At 47.6% G+C, this 15,776-nt stretch overlaps 1 protein-coding gene across 1 annotated transcript in view; it reads right to left on the bottom strand.

The window, feature by feature from the left end:
- Positions 1–15,454, bottom strand: part of STS (steroid sulfatase) — an 81,053-nt gene extending 65,599 nt beyond the window's left edge. The window contains exons 1-4 of the mRNA XM_035029675.1: positions 14,953–15,454; positions 11,972–12,093; positions 11,760–11,882; positions 9,495–9,918 (exon numbers count right to left, since the gene is read on the bottom strand). Of these exons, the coding sequence (XP_034885566.1) occupies positions 9,495–9,918; positions 11,760–11,882; positions 11,972–12,093; positions 14,953–15,380 (1,097 nt within the window). The 5' untranslated portion in view covers positions 15,381–15,454. The remainder of the gene's footprint in view (positions 1–9,494; positions 9,919–11,759; positions 11,883–11,971; positions 12,094–14,952) is intronic.
- Between the last annotated feature and the right edge of the window lie 322 nt (positions 15,455–15,776).

The raw sequence follows: 15,776 nt of genomic DNA, 5'->3' as shown, positions 1-15,776 counted from the left end.
CTTAAAAATTCAACCTTCTGACCATGTATGTGATCAGAGCTGGTGATACGGGATGTGTCTGAGAGAATGTGCTGAGAACGAAGAGGCGTCGTGTGCCCAAGAGCTTCCAAAAAAATAATAAATAAACAGAAGATGAAGAAGAAAGAGCCCGCCATCGACCTCCCTGGCAGGATCCCAAGTTGGAGGCATTTTGAAGTATGAGCCCAGAACGAACAAACAGATGACCAAGTCCGCCCACCAAGCAGACGAGGGAGCCTGACATAAACACCGTTCATGACCATGGTAATTGAGAGCCGTCAGGCCAGTAGGGGAGTTCAAGCCAAGCCGTAGAGTGGGATTCCTGTCCTGCAATGTACGCAGACCCTCCGTGGAAGGGGAGAAGGCCGTTCCTGCGTTCATCCTAACACTGTGCGTATTTATAGAATGCTTGTTTCTATCATCTCTCTACAGAGCCGTTTTTCACTGAGCAGGCTAGACACTGTGGGTACCAGCCAAGGTCCTGGGAGTCCAAGCACAGTGACGAGGTTTTAGATGCACCAACAATCCTGGAAAATGCAGAGACGCGTATCAGCTTGCAAAGGACTGCACGGCAAAGACTGACCGTCCAGGAACACAGGTCCGGTGGACGGTGAACGGGAACGTGGGCTACACACCCATAAATCCTCGGCTGTGACTGACAGACAGCCTGCTCTCCGGTGAGGGAATTCTCACTGAGCAATATCCTTCCCGATGCAGAGAGCAGCTCAGGCTCATGGAGGAGGTCTGGGTCTCCCTTTCCTATGACCTTGAAAACTCCATGACACTTCATCGAGTAGGTGGGTGGGAGATTTCCCATGAACAGCTCAAGTCCTGTGTTATTCGCCGGAGCTATTCAGTAAACAATGCTTTTGGAAATTTTTTTTTTTTTTAAAGATTTATTTATTTATTTGAGAGAGCGAGAATGAGAGAGAAAGAGCACATGAGAGGGGGGAGGGTCAGAGGGAGAAGCAGGCTCCCTGCCGAGCAGGGAGCCCAATGCGGGACTTGATCCCGGGACTCCAGGATCATGACCTGAGCTGAAGGCAGTCACTCAACCAACTGAGCCACCCAGGCGCCCCGCTTTTGGAAATTTATTGCCACTGGGAAAAGACTGAACTTTTCTGCTGCTCCATGCCTTCGTGCTATTTGTGAAAAATGCCGAAGGAAGCTGCTTCCCAGCAACCTGTAATCACTTCAATCTGAGGATCACAAGACTGACGACCTATGAACACAGACTGAAAACATACTCAAGGGGATGGTGAAGCCATTATTTTTTTTTTTTCCTGTCTGCCACGAAGCTCTCGAACAGAACATCCCTCATCCGAGGGCTTGACCGTTTTTACGCCACCAAGGTCCCAACTTGACCGGCGTCGGCCACCACTGTGAACACCACACCAATGTGTAAACAACCCGGCTATTTCTTTGTTCTGTCCACGCACTGCGCATCCACTGGAAGTACATCCGGCTGACACGGTCCTAGCGACTAAAACCTAAAGGTAAGCTCTGCCGGGTCCTGCCACCAGATCGCACCTCAAGCTGGCAGGGTCAGAACTTGCTCCCGGAGAGAGGCGGATGCCAGGGGATCGTGCAGCGGGTCAGCGCCCCCGAACGCTCTCCGCAAACATGTCGGTGTCCCACCTATCCCCGTGCATACTCACACAGATGACAATGGCAGACACCTGTCCTGGCTATTCACCTGGTGAGCTAGAAGCACAAGTTCTATTACACAGAGCCCCCCAAATTATTCATTCAATAAATCAGAATATTTTTTGAAGATTTTATTTATTAGAGAGAGAGCGAGCACAAGCAGGGGGAGGGGCAGGCAGAGGGAGAGGGAGAAGAAGACTCCTGACTGAGCAGGGAGCCCGATGCCGGACTCGATCCCAGGACCCTGGGATCACGACCTGAGCTGAAGGCAGACGTTTAACTGACTGAGCCACCCAGGCGTCCCCGATCCAAATTTTTTTTTAAATATTTTAAGTCATCTTTAAACCCAGTGTAGGGCTCGAATGCACAACCCCAAGATCAACAGTCGCATGCTCTACCAACTGAACCAGCCAGGTGCCCCTAAATCAAAATAATCTTTAAACTAAGGGTGCCTGGGTGGCTCAGTTGGTTAAGCAACTGCCTTCAGCTCAGGTCATGATCCTGGAGTCCCGGGATCGAGTCCCACATCGGGCTCCCTGCGCAACAGGGAGTCTGCTTCTCCCTCTGACCCTCCCCCACTCTCATGTGTTCTCTCTCTCTCTCTCTCAAATAAATAAATAAAATCTTTAAAAAAAAAAATCTTCAAAATAATCTTTAAACTAAAATCCCATCGGGGCACCTGGGTGGCTCAGTCAGTTGAGCATCTGACTGTTGGTTTCAGCTCAGGTCGTGGTCTCCGGGTTGTTAGATCAAGCCCCACATTGGGCTCTGTGCTCAGCATGAAGTCTGCTCGAGATTCTCTCCCTCTGTCCCTTTCCCCCACTCACTCTCTCTCTCCAAAATAAATACGTAAATCTTTTAAAACTAAACTAAAACGAAAGCCCATAGATGTGCAAAGAAGCTCAGAAAGATACCACTAACACATGGCCTTTGCTACATCTTGGGTTGGGGAAGGCAAGTCCTTAGTGTGAAGGAGTGAGGACCAGCAACAATTTCAACTTCTTACTTTACACACTTCTATTCTTCTTCAATTTTTTAGAGCCTCACATGTTACTCTTGGACCACAGAAAAATGGAAAGACACTTTAAAAATAAAAACGAAGAGAAGAAAAATAAGAAAGCAACCCTCTCCTCCCAAAAAAGATGAAACGGACACCGTGGTCTAAAAGCCAGTCTGTGTAAGCAGAGTTTAAAAAGCGGCCTGAGGGGCGCCTGGGTGGCTCAGTCATTAAGCGTCTGCCTTCGGCTCAGGTCATGATCCCAGGGTACTGGGATCAAGCCCTGCATCGGGCTCGCCGCTCTGCGGGGAGCCTGCTTCTCCCTCTGCCGCTCCCCCTGCTTGTGTTCCCTCTCTGTCGAATAAATAAATAAAATATTAAAAAAATAAAAAAGTAAAAGTAAAAAGCAGCCTGATTTCAGTCTTTGCTCACGCTGGATCTCTGCGCAAGGATTGTGCATGCTCAGCCCTGTCTGTGTCTCCGTAGTCTCACGTTAGATTCGAGGGCTTTTCAGCCACCAAGGATGCCGGACTCTGAATCCATCAATCACCACCTGCGATGCCCGCTCCCCAAACCCACTGTGATCTGAATGCAAATACCTGAAGTCACCCACATGCCCCATCATACAACAGGTACAGGAAGGATCCTTTGCTGGTTCTGGTTGTAAATTTCCTAGCATGCATTCATTCATTTTCTGAGCCCAGAGAGTGCAAGATACTGAGCACATGCAGAAAACAGATAGATAGATATAGATAGATAGATAGGTAGATAGATAGATAGATAGATAGATAGTTTCCCCATAGTTTAGGTAATAGGAACTAAGAAACAATTAGAGTTATTGTAATAGGAAATGAGATTCTGAGGAAGGAGATGCATTTTCCAAGGTGCCTTTGGAAAATCAATCACGTCTTTGACGTCACTAGAAGAGCATCCTAAAAGGGTGCAGAGAGCCTCCTTAGATGGACCCTCCGAGGGAAAAAAAAGAAAAGAACAGGAGAGTATATCCACCCCATCAGAGTAAATCTGTCCTGCTAGGAATAACTGTCCTGATTCAGGCAGACAATACCAGACAGATTGTCTACTCTTGAGGTTCACACTCAGCCTGGGGACGGGGAGAAAGCCCATGAAGGACCTGAATAGATGAGCATGGGAACGGAGTCAAACTGGGGTCTATGCTAAGGGGCAGAGAGGACAGCAATTCATTCATTCAACAGGGGTTCTGAATGCTAAAAAAAAAAAAAAAAACAAGCTAATATCAAAAACGCTGGGAAGTTTCCTCCAAATAGTTCCCTCTCGCAGACAGGTGTTTCTGCTTTCTCTGGGAAAGTCAGCAGAGTGGGAAGTCAGCAGCACCAGCCTGCGTCCCTGTGGGATAGCCGTTCACCACTCTGAAAGAGCTGAACCACATCCCGTTCCCTGGGGCCTCAAGAACCATACCACCCATCCCTAATTTCCTCATCAGCCTGGACCCCCATGAACCTGTGCGCTCCCATTCCCGACATCCAGAAGCTCACGCTTCCCCATTTCCAGTTTAAGTCACGACCCCCAGGGCATAAAAGAGATCTGTATGTTTGATGGAAAAAGGGGGGTCTGAAAGTGCTTTATCCACGCCCCATTCAGTTAGGAATGATACGGATCGGGATGCAGAATCACGAAAAGCAAGCATCCCTCCACAACTTCATGTGGCATGCTCGGCCTGGAATGGGGGCTTGTCCAAAGAGCCAAAGATCCCCTCCACTCCGAAACCTGTCTCCTGGTGACCCATGCACGGTAGAGGCCAATCGAGGGGCACCTACCCTTACCGAGCGAGACAATTCTTTAATTACTTAACCTTTCCACTGGTGAACACGTGTGCGTGTGTCCCTGTAGAATTGCCCTTCATTGTTAATCTGATGCACTTTTCTCACCGTGAATTAAAGATCAATATCACCCCTATCCCTTTCTGGCTTAAACGCTTATTGAAACTAATAAAGTCCTCCCACGATCCCCTTCTTCGGAACATGCTTTGGGCCGAATCACAGCCATTCATTATGGCCACTTACACCACGGTCTGGCTGTAGATGTGAAAGGCTAGGTTGAAGGTACCCTGTAAATGCATTTCAGGATTCCGACGGTGCCCAATACCGATGGCAGCAGGACAGGAAGAAAGGGCAGGTCTTCCGATGATACGTTTACCAGCTGTCCCAGGTTTTAGGGCATTACGATGAACCATGTTTGCAGGAGCAAGTCTCGATTTCCTGTAGAGCTACAGAGGACAGGACACGGCAGAGGGAGCTCATGATCACTATCCTCCAGTAAGGGCATAATCCCTGCACGGCAACGCCACGTCCCCCCACGACTCGTACTTTCCATCATTCCCACGGCGTGCTCACTTCCCTCTGGGGACCGGTCAGGGATCGGGGTTTGTTAAAGTTGCAAAAATGAGCTCTTACCACTCCAGGAAGTCAGTGATTAAAAACAGAACTGTAGCTCTTTTCCAAATTGTGGATTTGTTCTCTTCGGTGCTGAAGGTCCAAGACATATCCCATCCTAAGCGTAACTGAAAGTTACTAGCATTTATCTCACTTCTACTGACAACCTTTTAGGATACACATTGCTGACGTTGAATATGTTCCATGCACATGGAACACATCCTGAATTTGTTCAATACGCGTTTAACGTGGGGGCCTGGACAACAGAACACTTGCGGTAAAGTTCACGGGAATTTATGAATCCAGTCACTGGAGATCATAAACTACAGAAATCACGTGGGTGCGTATAAAGCTATCATCCTTGAAAACATCCTCTTCAGCCTGAACATCTGTATATTCGCAGAGAAAAAAAGAGCGGTTTCTTTCAACTTAAATGTTGTTCCTAGCCACGAAGCACTGTTTTCGATGTATCTGGGGAGGAAAGGGGCCAACATTTCTGGCTCCTCGTGCTGCAGAGTGACCAAGGTTCACCTCGCTCTGCCGAGGACGATGTGAAACGCGGCTCGCATTCTACCCACTGCCATTAACCTTTTAAAATGTGGCCTTGACCAGTTACGCGAAAGAAAAACTACTTTGTGAATAAAATTAACTCGCTGAATTCACCTGTTCCTGTGCGGCCTCTGATTTCTTTTCAGAATAAGCAAATACCTCTCCATCTCCATGGTAATGAGGATATGGACATCAGAGCTCCCGTGAGAACTATCAGGATGCGTTCTACTTTTGGGGCATGAGACCGGGACTCTTCCGCTTCCACCTGTAAATTTCCCTGGTCTTCTTCCACCTCCTCTGTACTGAGACCTAAGCGGTAAGTCGGCAGAGTCTTCATGGTCCACTCCGACTGAGAAAAACAGCCTTCACAGACATTTTGCTGTGCTTTCTGATCCATGCTGTACTATTACCATAGGGCTTTGGCTATTCACTCCAAAGTGTGGAGCCTCAAATTCCTCCACCAGAAGACATCTCTTTTTCCCATCTCGTATGGATGTTTTGTAACAAGAAGGAGGTGATGTGGGTGGTGAGATGGGTCCCAGTGACGTGTGTATCTCCAGTCCCTAGCGGGTCATGCACAAGCACTCCACAAGGGTCACTTACACTTGAACATGTCCTAAGCTGAGCCAACATTTGCACTGTGCACCCGAGCTGGCTCTGATTTACAGAGCCCGGAAGAGACCGATGGCCAAGGGAGCAAGCCGGGTGGCTGCAGGATCCTTCACTCAGGACAGAGAGAGGGTTGGGAATCTCTTAGAAATCCACAGTTCATTCCTGCCTGTAAGAGCAACACAGACTTCTCGCTAACTAAATTGCATTAAGGATGACCTGTCTCTTGCATTACGATATAGCTCATAACATGGTGTGGTGAGCTAATTATCTAGCTTCCCCATAGAAGCAACTCCCCAAGGTAAATTTTATCCTTAAGAGTAAACTAGGAGGGGCGCCTGGGTGGCTCAGTTGGTTAGGCGACTGCTTTCGGCTCAGGTCATGATCCTGGAGTCCCTGGATCGAGTCCCGCATCGGGCTCCCTGCTCTGCAGGGAGCCTGCTTCTCTCTCTAACCCTCCCCCCTCTCATGTGCTCTCTCTCTCTCATTCTCTCTGTCTCAAATAAATAAATAAAATCTTTAAAAAAAAAAAAAAGAGTAAACTAGGAGGAGGCACCATGGAGTGCACGGTGATATATTCCAAACCACTGCTCTCTTCAATGCAGAAGTGTGCACTTTACTCCAGGCGCACATTTGCAGCAAATTTGGCTAAGGAGACCTCATGTGAGAGCATCATCCACCAACGAAGCATCTTTGCCTCACGCCCTTGCCATCCACAACTCCATACCTCACGTGAACATCTGCACTGTCAGTCGTTCCAGAGACGAGGCTTAGAGAAAGAAGATAAATTTTAGAAGTAAGAGTTTAAATCATCTTCCTCACTACTCTCGACGTAGGAATTGCATGGGAACTGTGCACCCCCAAACAGTCTTTTATGTTAATGCACGAATTTCACAAGCACTGTCATGGCTTTTGGTCATTTTCCTTCTGCTCCTAAGTCTGAATCCGTTTCTCACACAAAGGTGGTAAAGACCTGCCTACATTATTCAGGATATGCTGGCCAATGACACAACACTTATAAATGCGTCTTCAGAACCTCAAAATACTATTTTTTTTTTTTTTGTAAATACTGTTATGTTTCTTTGGTGACGTATTGAGGGGATTCTCAAGATACGTGGCTATCCCATGGACTGAATCAGATATCACACATCGCACAAGATGACAAATGTAGCCAAGGATGGTTTTATCCAGATGCTTTCGATCTTTGCATCTTCAGGTGACGTAGGGAGAAAGCTTTCTATGAATAGCAACACGGTACACAAAAATGCGGTATTTTCACTAATACTGACCGTGCACATGCTGTGTCAACATTCGCAATAGGCATTTCCTCTGGAACCACCTGTTGTGAAGGATAAACCCTCCTGTAGTAACTCGATAACCACAAGGTTCAACTGTGGTGTTGGTACAATGTCTTAAATCTCTAGTTCTGCCGCAAAACTGCAGAAACTCCACATCATCAAGATCAACTACACAGGCTTCAAGGCCCTTACGATCAAATTGCTTTTGGTCCCCTCCCAAAGGCACATGCTGAGGAACCCATTAAAATGCCTTGCAATCATCTGAATATTCATATTCTCTACAGATTCAATCATTTCTGTCAAAATACCGCATGTTTGAGAGAAGGAAATCATCTGGACACCGAGGATGATTCCTGAACCCTGTGATTTTTGCAGGGGGCCCTGTATTGTTCATCTCCTCTCATATGTTTCTGAGAGATTGCTGGTAGATGCAGGCCAATAGGTGAGCGTTCAGCTCTTTTAGCAAATTTGGCAAACAGCATACTGCTGGGTTTTGAGCTTCGACGGACAGGTCTGCAATCCCGCAGGGCGCCATCCTATCTTGGAATGGCTGTTCGCTTGCTTATAAAACGCAGCGAGGTTAACCCACGAGGTAAGAGCTTCGTCATCCACGCGGACTGTGCCCCACTCTTGAGTGATGACACTGATTTACTGTCCCAGCCAGAGAGATTTTTAAAAAATAAAACGCAGTGCAATAAGATGGAAAGTATTAGAAGTGATCACTCTGCTGGAAGAAAACGAAGAGAACCTTGTTTCTATTAACCATCTCTGTATATCTTACTAGATGACGATATAAAACATATACCTCATAAAGTTCTTAGATTTTGCACCCGATCACAAGGCAGCATCCCCTTGTGGAAAAATCTACAGGCGTAACAACAGTTGTGACTTTTGCAAAAACCCAACCATGCTCCAGTTACTTCTCCGAGTGTCCTAGGAGACGTGGGGTTTAGACCCTCTCCGGGCGCATGAAGCCTTCTCTCAGCACTCCACAGTCGGAATCTCAGAGAGGTAAGACTGGCAATCCTCAGTACTCACCACCTCTGGGTTCTGCTAACACAAAGCCTGAGCAGTGGCTGCTCTGGCTGTGTAGGCCAAGAGTTAGGCTTACGTAGGCACCACTAACTCAACGGTACCTCCATGTGCCCATGGTGACCACAGATGCTCAGGAGCATGACCACCAGCTTAAAATCCTCCTCCTTCTGTCCAGAACCGCATTACGTCCTTCCTCCTGCCACTGTAGCTTGGACCCACGGGTGTCTCCAGTCTTTGGTGCCTGAGAAACTCGTGTTCTCGGCATGTGCCCGGCAACTGACCACACAGACCAGGTGTCTGATTTTCACATGGTATTTCCACCTTTCTCTAAAGTTCCAAATGGAACAACATGGTTTTGTCTGGTTTTGATAGCAGGTGTTCTTGAGATAGTCTCTACTCGGGACTGCCATCGACCCCTCTGTGGATGGTTATTCCCTTTGCTCACTGCAACCTTCAACACTGTGCACCCAAGGGGTCCTAACCGACCTAAACGAGATCCTTCGCTCCACCCAGGCTCCTCATACACTTGTTCTGCTCAGAAATTTACACAGACTGTTTGGACTTCCCTATGTTGTTTCTGTCACAAGAACCACACCTATACTCACCCAATGCACACTTTAAGAGTAACGACCGTGGTGACACCTGAAGCCCCTTTGATCACCTGGAAGACACTTTCTGGCCTGGCTTCAGAAGCACAGGACGTAAGGGACACCTGGCAGAGCCCCTCGGATGAGAGCCCACTCCATCACACTTCCTTGCACGTGCCATTCCACTGTGCACACCCCTCCTCCCGGGAGCCTGGATGGAGAAATCTCCGCAGCTGGGAAGGGGAAACGTGGCTAGAAGGACCACCCTGTTTCTCCAGCCTCCATGGAAATCACCAAGCACCATGTGGCAACAGGCAGCACCCGGATAAAAGGCGAAACCAACCGTTGTATGAACTGGACCGCGTCCGCCGTCAGCCTCTGCATGAGGTTGTCGTAGGATATGGGCTGCTGGGTGATCTCATGGTTCCTCATCAGGAAGCAGTTTAGGGGCCGGAAGTAATGCAGGAAGCACACCAGAAGGCCGAGTATCATGGCGGCCAGGCAGAGAAGGCAGACGAAGATCCCGGGGGGCACATGGGCCAGCCCAAGGAACTTGAGCACCGCCAAGGTGAGGAGCGTGATCGCAATGATCTGAAGGGGGATGAAGACCAGCACCCTGATGCCTCCACTGAAGACGCTGCCTTCTCCGGGCTTGCAGTCCCTCAAGTTGGTCATGGGGATCCCATGGAAATAGTCAAAGCCGTGGCTCAAGGGGTGGTGACAAAAGTCTGTCTTGTTGTGACAGTTTGTCCCAAGGTGCCACTTGCCTGAGAAGACAAATGGATGATATGTTTAGACCCAACGAGCACCCCCACCTGAATGTGAGCTTCTGATCCCCACACACAGAAAAGCGGGATCGCTCTGCACATTTATTAGCCAAACTCCTATTCTGTAGAACTCCACAGTGTTTCACTTCCTTTTCCACAAACAACAGGGTATTAACTACTCACTCTACCAGAAAACAATAACTTAGTGCTGAAAATAACAAAATAAAACAAAAGGCAAACACCTGACATAATTAATAGGCAGTTGACAAAAATACACAGAAAAACACAAGTGTCTTTAAAAGACATTTCCTTAAAATTAAAGTCGTAGAACCAACTTGGTTTTGTCCCTTGAATATTAAAAGTGAAAATGAATCCTTTCTCAAAAAACTACCCCTGAAGCATGAGGAAATCACACTCATAACTCAGCAATTATTTTAAACATCTATGAACATTTCTTATAAAATGTTAATTACACCACTAAATTAGTGAGTGCCTAACAAAAGAAAAATATGATGAGGGTTTTATGACAAGAGGTGGGAGGAAAGAAAATGGTCATTTTGCTTCTTTGAGAGATTTTAGGAGTCATCTGATGACCGGCATAGACCTATGTTTATCAAGTAAAAAGGGAGAATGGATCATTCCTATCAATTGAATAAAATCAATGAGAATGTCAACTGAGAAAAGTCTGACACAATTTTAGTATTAATATATAAAATGAAAATGTTCAATAGCCTAGTGTGTATATGTACTTTTGTATGCTGTATGGCTACTCACAATTATCTATTTATCAATCTATTAATCTGTCTCATCTCTGTGTCTCATCTATCCATCCATCCATTATCCATTTATCCAACTGCCCATCATCCATCCATCCATCTACCATCTATCCATCCACCCATCACACACCCATCATCCATCCATGCATCCATCATCCATCCATCCATCCACTTATTATTCATCCATTCATTATTCATCCACCCAACCATCATCCATCCATCCATTTACCATTGTCCATTCATCCACCCATCCACCCATCATCCATCCTTACATTTAACCATCATCCATTCATCCACCCACCCACAATCCATCTCTCCATCCATCCATCTACCCATCACACACCCATCATCCATCCATCATCCATCCATCCATCCATCATCCATCCACCCACTTATTATTCATCCATCCACCATCCATCATCCATCCATCCATCCATCCATTTAACCACCATCCATCCACCCATCACACACCCATCATCCATCCACGCATCCATCATCCATCCATCCACTTATTGTTCATCCATTCATTATTCATCCATCCATCCATCCATTTAACCATCATCAAACTATCATCCCTCCATCCATTTAACCATCATCCATCCATCCATCCATTTAACCATCATCCATCCATCATGCATCCATCCATCCACCATCCATCCATCCAACCACCCATGATCCATCCATCCATCATCCATCCATTATCCATTTCATCTACTGATGTATCCATTCCTGCCTCTATCACTTATGTCATCTACCTTTCCATATATCCATACATCCGTCAGTCCATCCATCTATCCATCCATCATTATCTATCAATCTCATCTATTTAACTATCTATCCATCCATCCATACACATACACACACACACACAAAACGACACATATCTTTATTTTCAAATAGCCCAGATAGGTGCACTGCATTTTAATTTAGAATCGAAATCATTTCTTCCCCATGTGAAGTTGTGCAAACTGTTATCAGTGATGTCATCCTTAAGAAGACAGTTATCATGCCCTCTCCCTCTCGCCCTGCCCAGGCCCTCGACTCCCCCTCCTCAGCTGCACATACCTATCAGAGCTGTTGAATAGCCTTGATTCTTGAGAAGCTTGGCAAAGGTAATCTCACTGGTGGGAAGTCCTCCAGAAGAGGCCGAGAAGATAAACACCCCCACGAGGGACTCAGATGCCATTCCTGAAGCCAGGACAAAAGACCTATTGAAAGAGGAGGTCGGGGATGCCCCCAAGAGGACAACAGCCATGGCTATGGAGCCCGGGGGTTACCTGATCGGATGGGGTACCGGCCTGTCATGAACGCTGCCCTACTTGGTGTGCACAAGGGTGAAGCTGCCAAGTGGTGAGTGAGCTTCACTCCTCCTTCAGCCAACCGGTCAATATTTGGTGTCCTAGAACAGAAGACTCATGTCATTCATGATGACCTTGAAACATGCAGTTTCCACTGTGCATTTTATAGTGGGTCACCTCTCAATCATCCAGGGAAACTACCAGAAGGATGGGTGATGCATTCTGGTGCCTCTGCTCTGGGAATGGACTGGCTGATCCTGTCGGGGTGTCAAGCCACACTTGCTAGGCATTCAGAAATGAACCTCTTCCAGTTCTGGGACCACGCTGAGCTCTCATCCCACGTCTTCCACTGGGAACGCAGCCCTTGCCTGTCTGCCAGCCTGGCTACCTTCCATCCTTCAGATCCTGGCAGAGATGGGATTCTCGCGGGCCTCCTACCACCAACCTTGTCCCGTAAGGGGACCTGGTTCATGGGTAGGACACAGATCCTATCACAGCAGCTCCTCACTATAAAGGGAAAGCACAGCTAACTGCTCCCTCCTACACAGAGGCCCAGAGGCTGGAGCACGCATCCTGTTCATCATGGCCTGCAGGCCCTGCTCCAGCACCTACACAGACTAGCCCTTGCTAATGCACAGCTTGAAGGTGAAGGTCATTTCATTCCATTGCTCATGTCCACCTGCTCTCCCATCCATGAATTTAGTGTATGCATTTCACACTCCACATTTCCACGGTGTTTCTGCCTTCCATCACAAGATCTAGAAAGCTTAGAAGACCAAATCTGTGTACCTGACTTAAACCTCCTCATGCCTAGATTGGCCCACTGAAACATCTGACTACTTTGGGGTGTGAGCTGACAAAATATAAAATGAAAAATGAAATTCATAAAGAACTGGAACCCAATATGGAACAAGACAGATGTGGGGTACGTTGTGACGTGAATTCTTCACTGTGATTGTGTACGCTTTTTTTTTTCTTTCGAGATCTGGTAGAAATGGCATGTTAAAACGTGACTGTAAATATTTTGATTACAACACCTGAGTAGGAAAGGTTATCTATTATCTCAGTGAAATTCAGGAATACATATAGTATTAAAAATCATATTTGTCTTTCTCTGACTGACTGATTTCACTTAGCATAATAGTCTCTAGTTCTATCCATGTCATTGCAAATGGCAAGATTTCATTCTTTTTGATGGCTGAGTAATATTCCACTGTGGAATTTAAGAAACAAAACAGATGAACATAGGGGAAGGGAAGGAAAAATAAAATAAGATGAAATCAGAGAGGGAGACAAACCATAATAGACTCCTAACTGTAGGAAAGACAAACTGTGGGTTGCTGGAGGAGAGGTCGGGGGAGGGATGGGGTACAAGGGAGACGGGCATTAAGGAGGGCACGTGATGTGATGAGCACTGGGTGTTGTACGCAACTGATGAGTCACTAATACTACCGCTGAGGGGCGCCTGGGTGGCTCAGTCAGTTAAGTGTCTGCCTTGGCTCAGGACATGATCCCAGGGTCCTGGGATTGAGCCCTGTACTGGGTCCTTGCTCAACGGGGAGTCTGTTTTCTGATTCCCTCTGTCTGCCACTCCCCCAGCTTGTACTCTCTGTGTCAAATAAATAAATAAATAAAATCTTAAAAAAAAATACTACTCCTGAGGCTAATAATACACTATATGTTGACTGATTTTAAATAGAAATAAATATTAATAAAATAATAGAGTGAAAAAAATGATAAACAAAACTTAAGAAATGATCACGACTCTGATAAGAGGAACTAAATTAGGAGCAACAGAGGTATGAGAAGCGTCCAAAAGTAAGATCTACACGTTTTACAGAATGAGGCCAAAGGTGGGGCGGAAAACGTACGTGGCCAACTGAAATCTCATCCTTGCCCACGTGTTTCAAGGTCTAGCAAGTGTAGGTGAGCACACATTCCAAACACGACAAGCAGAATCTGATGCAAAGCTTCAGCTCGGGACGGACACACACATGCACGCCGCGTTCTCCTCCAAAGAACAACAGATGCCCGCTTTCTGTTTGGCCTGACACATAGCAAATGCAACACTCTCCCAAGCTGCAGTGTGGTGTTGAAAACAAGATGAGGAGCCGGCGTGAGGCCGTGACAGTCAGTCAGCGTCCACAGCACTCACCGGCGCGTCTGTCCCCCTGCTACATGCTATTATTATTCATAGATCTTATAAGGAAATTCTAGTAAAAGCTAATGATCTCTGCCCCCGGCTCGCGCCATTCGGTTTGTACTGATCGTGGGTAAGATGAGGCTCAGAAGCAGTTTATGACATTGTGTCCCCATGATTATAAAGAGAAAATGCAGTATTGATGCCAATATCCTATGAGACAAGGACCGACTCTCCTTTTTAAATCAAGGGGCCCTCCAAATACGTCTGTCGTGACCGTGGTGTTGAGCAGACGGGTGAGACACAGAACGCCCTCCTCTGTCCCGGACTCCAGTTCCCCTTGTGCTTCTCCCCCCATTGCAATGACCCCTGGAACTTGAGAATTTGTGCAGGCTTCCAACCTGGCATCTGTCCTGTGCTACCTGACCCGGCCAGGCTGGCTGCTCATGGTGACAGCAAGGAGGCATGGAGGTGGCCAGCAGGGACGGGGGCCGTGGGGGGAGCCAGTACCCAACAGACAAACTTGCCTAAGAGAGGGGAAGCAATGGAAAGGAGAGAAGGAGGACGGGTGCAAAGCAGTACAGTATCTCTGAGTAAGAAAGAGTCCTTATGAAGATCTGTCTAGCGGTCCCTCTGGGTTTACCTTCTGCGAACAGATCGCGTCCCACCCGCCTTCCTAACGCCCGTATCCGTGTGCATCTCCGTAAAGCCCCACGTGAACCTGTGCGCCCGGAAGGGCTCTGACACGTGTAGGCGCTCTGCGCGCGTGAGCTCATGTCCCTGCTGCCCAGCTCTGCACGCAGCAAGCCCGTCCCCGCACCTGAGCGTCTCGTTCCCATAGCAGCCAGGGTCTCCGATGCCAAGGTCGTCGGCCATCAGCAGGACGAAGTTGGGCCTTGAGGCTGCGTGGCTGTGGGCCTCAAACAGGAACAGCAGGAGGAGGGCACGGATCCTCATCTTCCTGCAAAGGCCAAGCACACAGACGGACGTGAAGGACGCCAGCGTGCCGCGTACCCTCTCCTTTTGTGCGACCTTCCCCCAACCCGTCCGCCCCACACAATATGTGTTCCAAACACATGCTGACGCATCGCTGGGCAAGGAAAGTGATGCTCTTATTTCCAAAGCAAGCACTTCTTCCTCCAAGGACGGCAATGACCTCCCATTTCTTCCCAATGCGAAAACATACGCTCTGTTTGGAAAAATGCAAACAAGATCACGGGCCATCTCTTCCTGGGGGGCCAGCTCCATAATTCACTAAAAGTTCCCTATTTGAGCCCTGGATGGACAGGCACTCCAGACTCGTCTCTTCTCTGAAATTATCTTTCTTTCTTTTTTTTTTTCTAAGGGTAACACGGGTACATATTTCCAAACTCAAGGAGCATCAGGTTCAATGGCTGAGGCTGCAGGCCCAGGTGCTGCATAATCGCTTAGAGCAAATGCACAAATCCACAACCTTATCCCTGCAAGCGGTGAGCACGTGACGTTCCAGACGGAGGGGCCTCTGCACGTGGCATTCCAGATCTTGCAGTAGGGAGATGAGCCTGGACCGTCCAGTTAGGCCCAACACACTCGTAAGTGTCCTCACAAATGGGAGGCAGTGGGGCATTCGGTAGGTGACAGGACCAAAGGAGGGGTCCGTGGTGA

The sequence above is a fragment of the Mirounga leonina genome, unplaced genomic scaffold, assembly GCF_011800145.1.
Source record: "Mirounga leonina isolate KUSES-001 unplaced genomic scaffold, KU_Mleo_1.0 Mir_268, whole genome shotgun sequence".
Taxonomy (NCBI): Eukaryota; Metazoa; Chordata; class Mammalia; order Carnivora; family Phocidae; genus Mirounga; species Mirounga leonina.
This window is presented reverse-complemented; position numbering and strand designations above follow the sequence as displayed.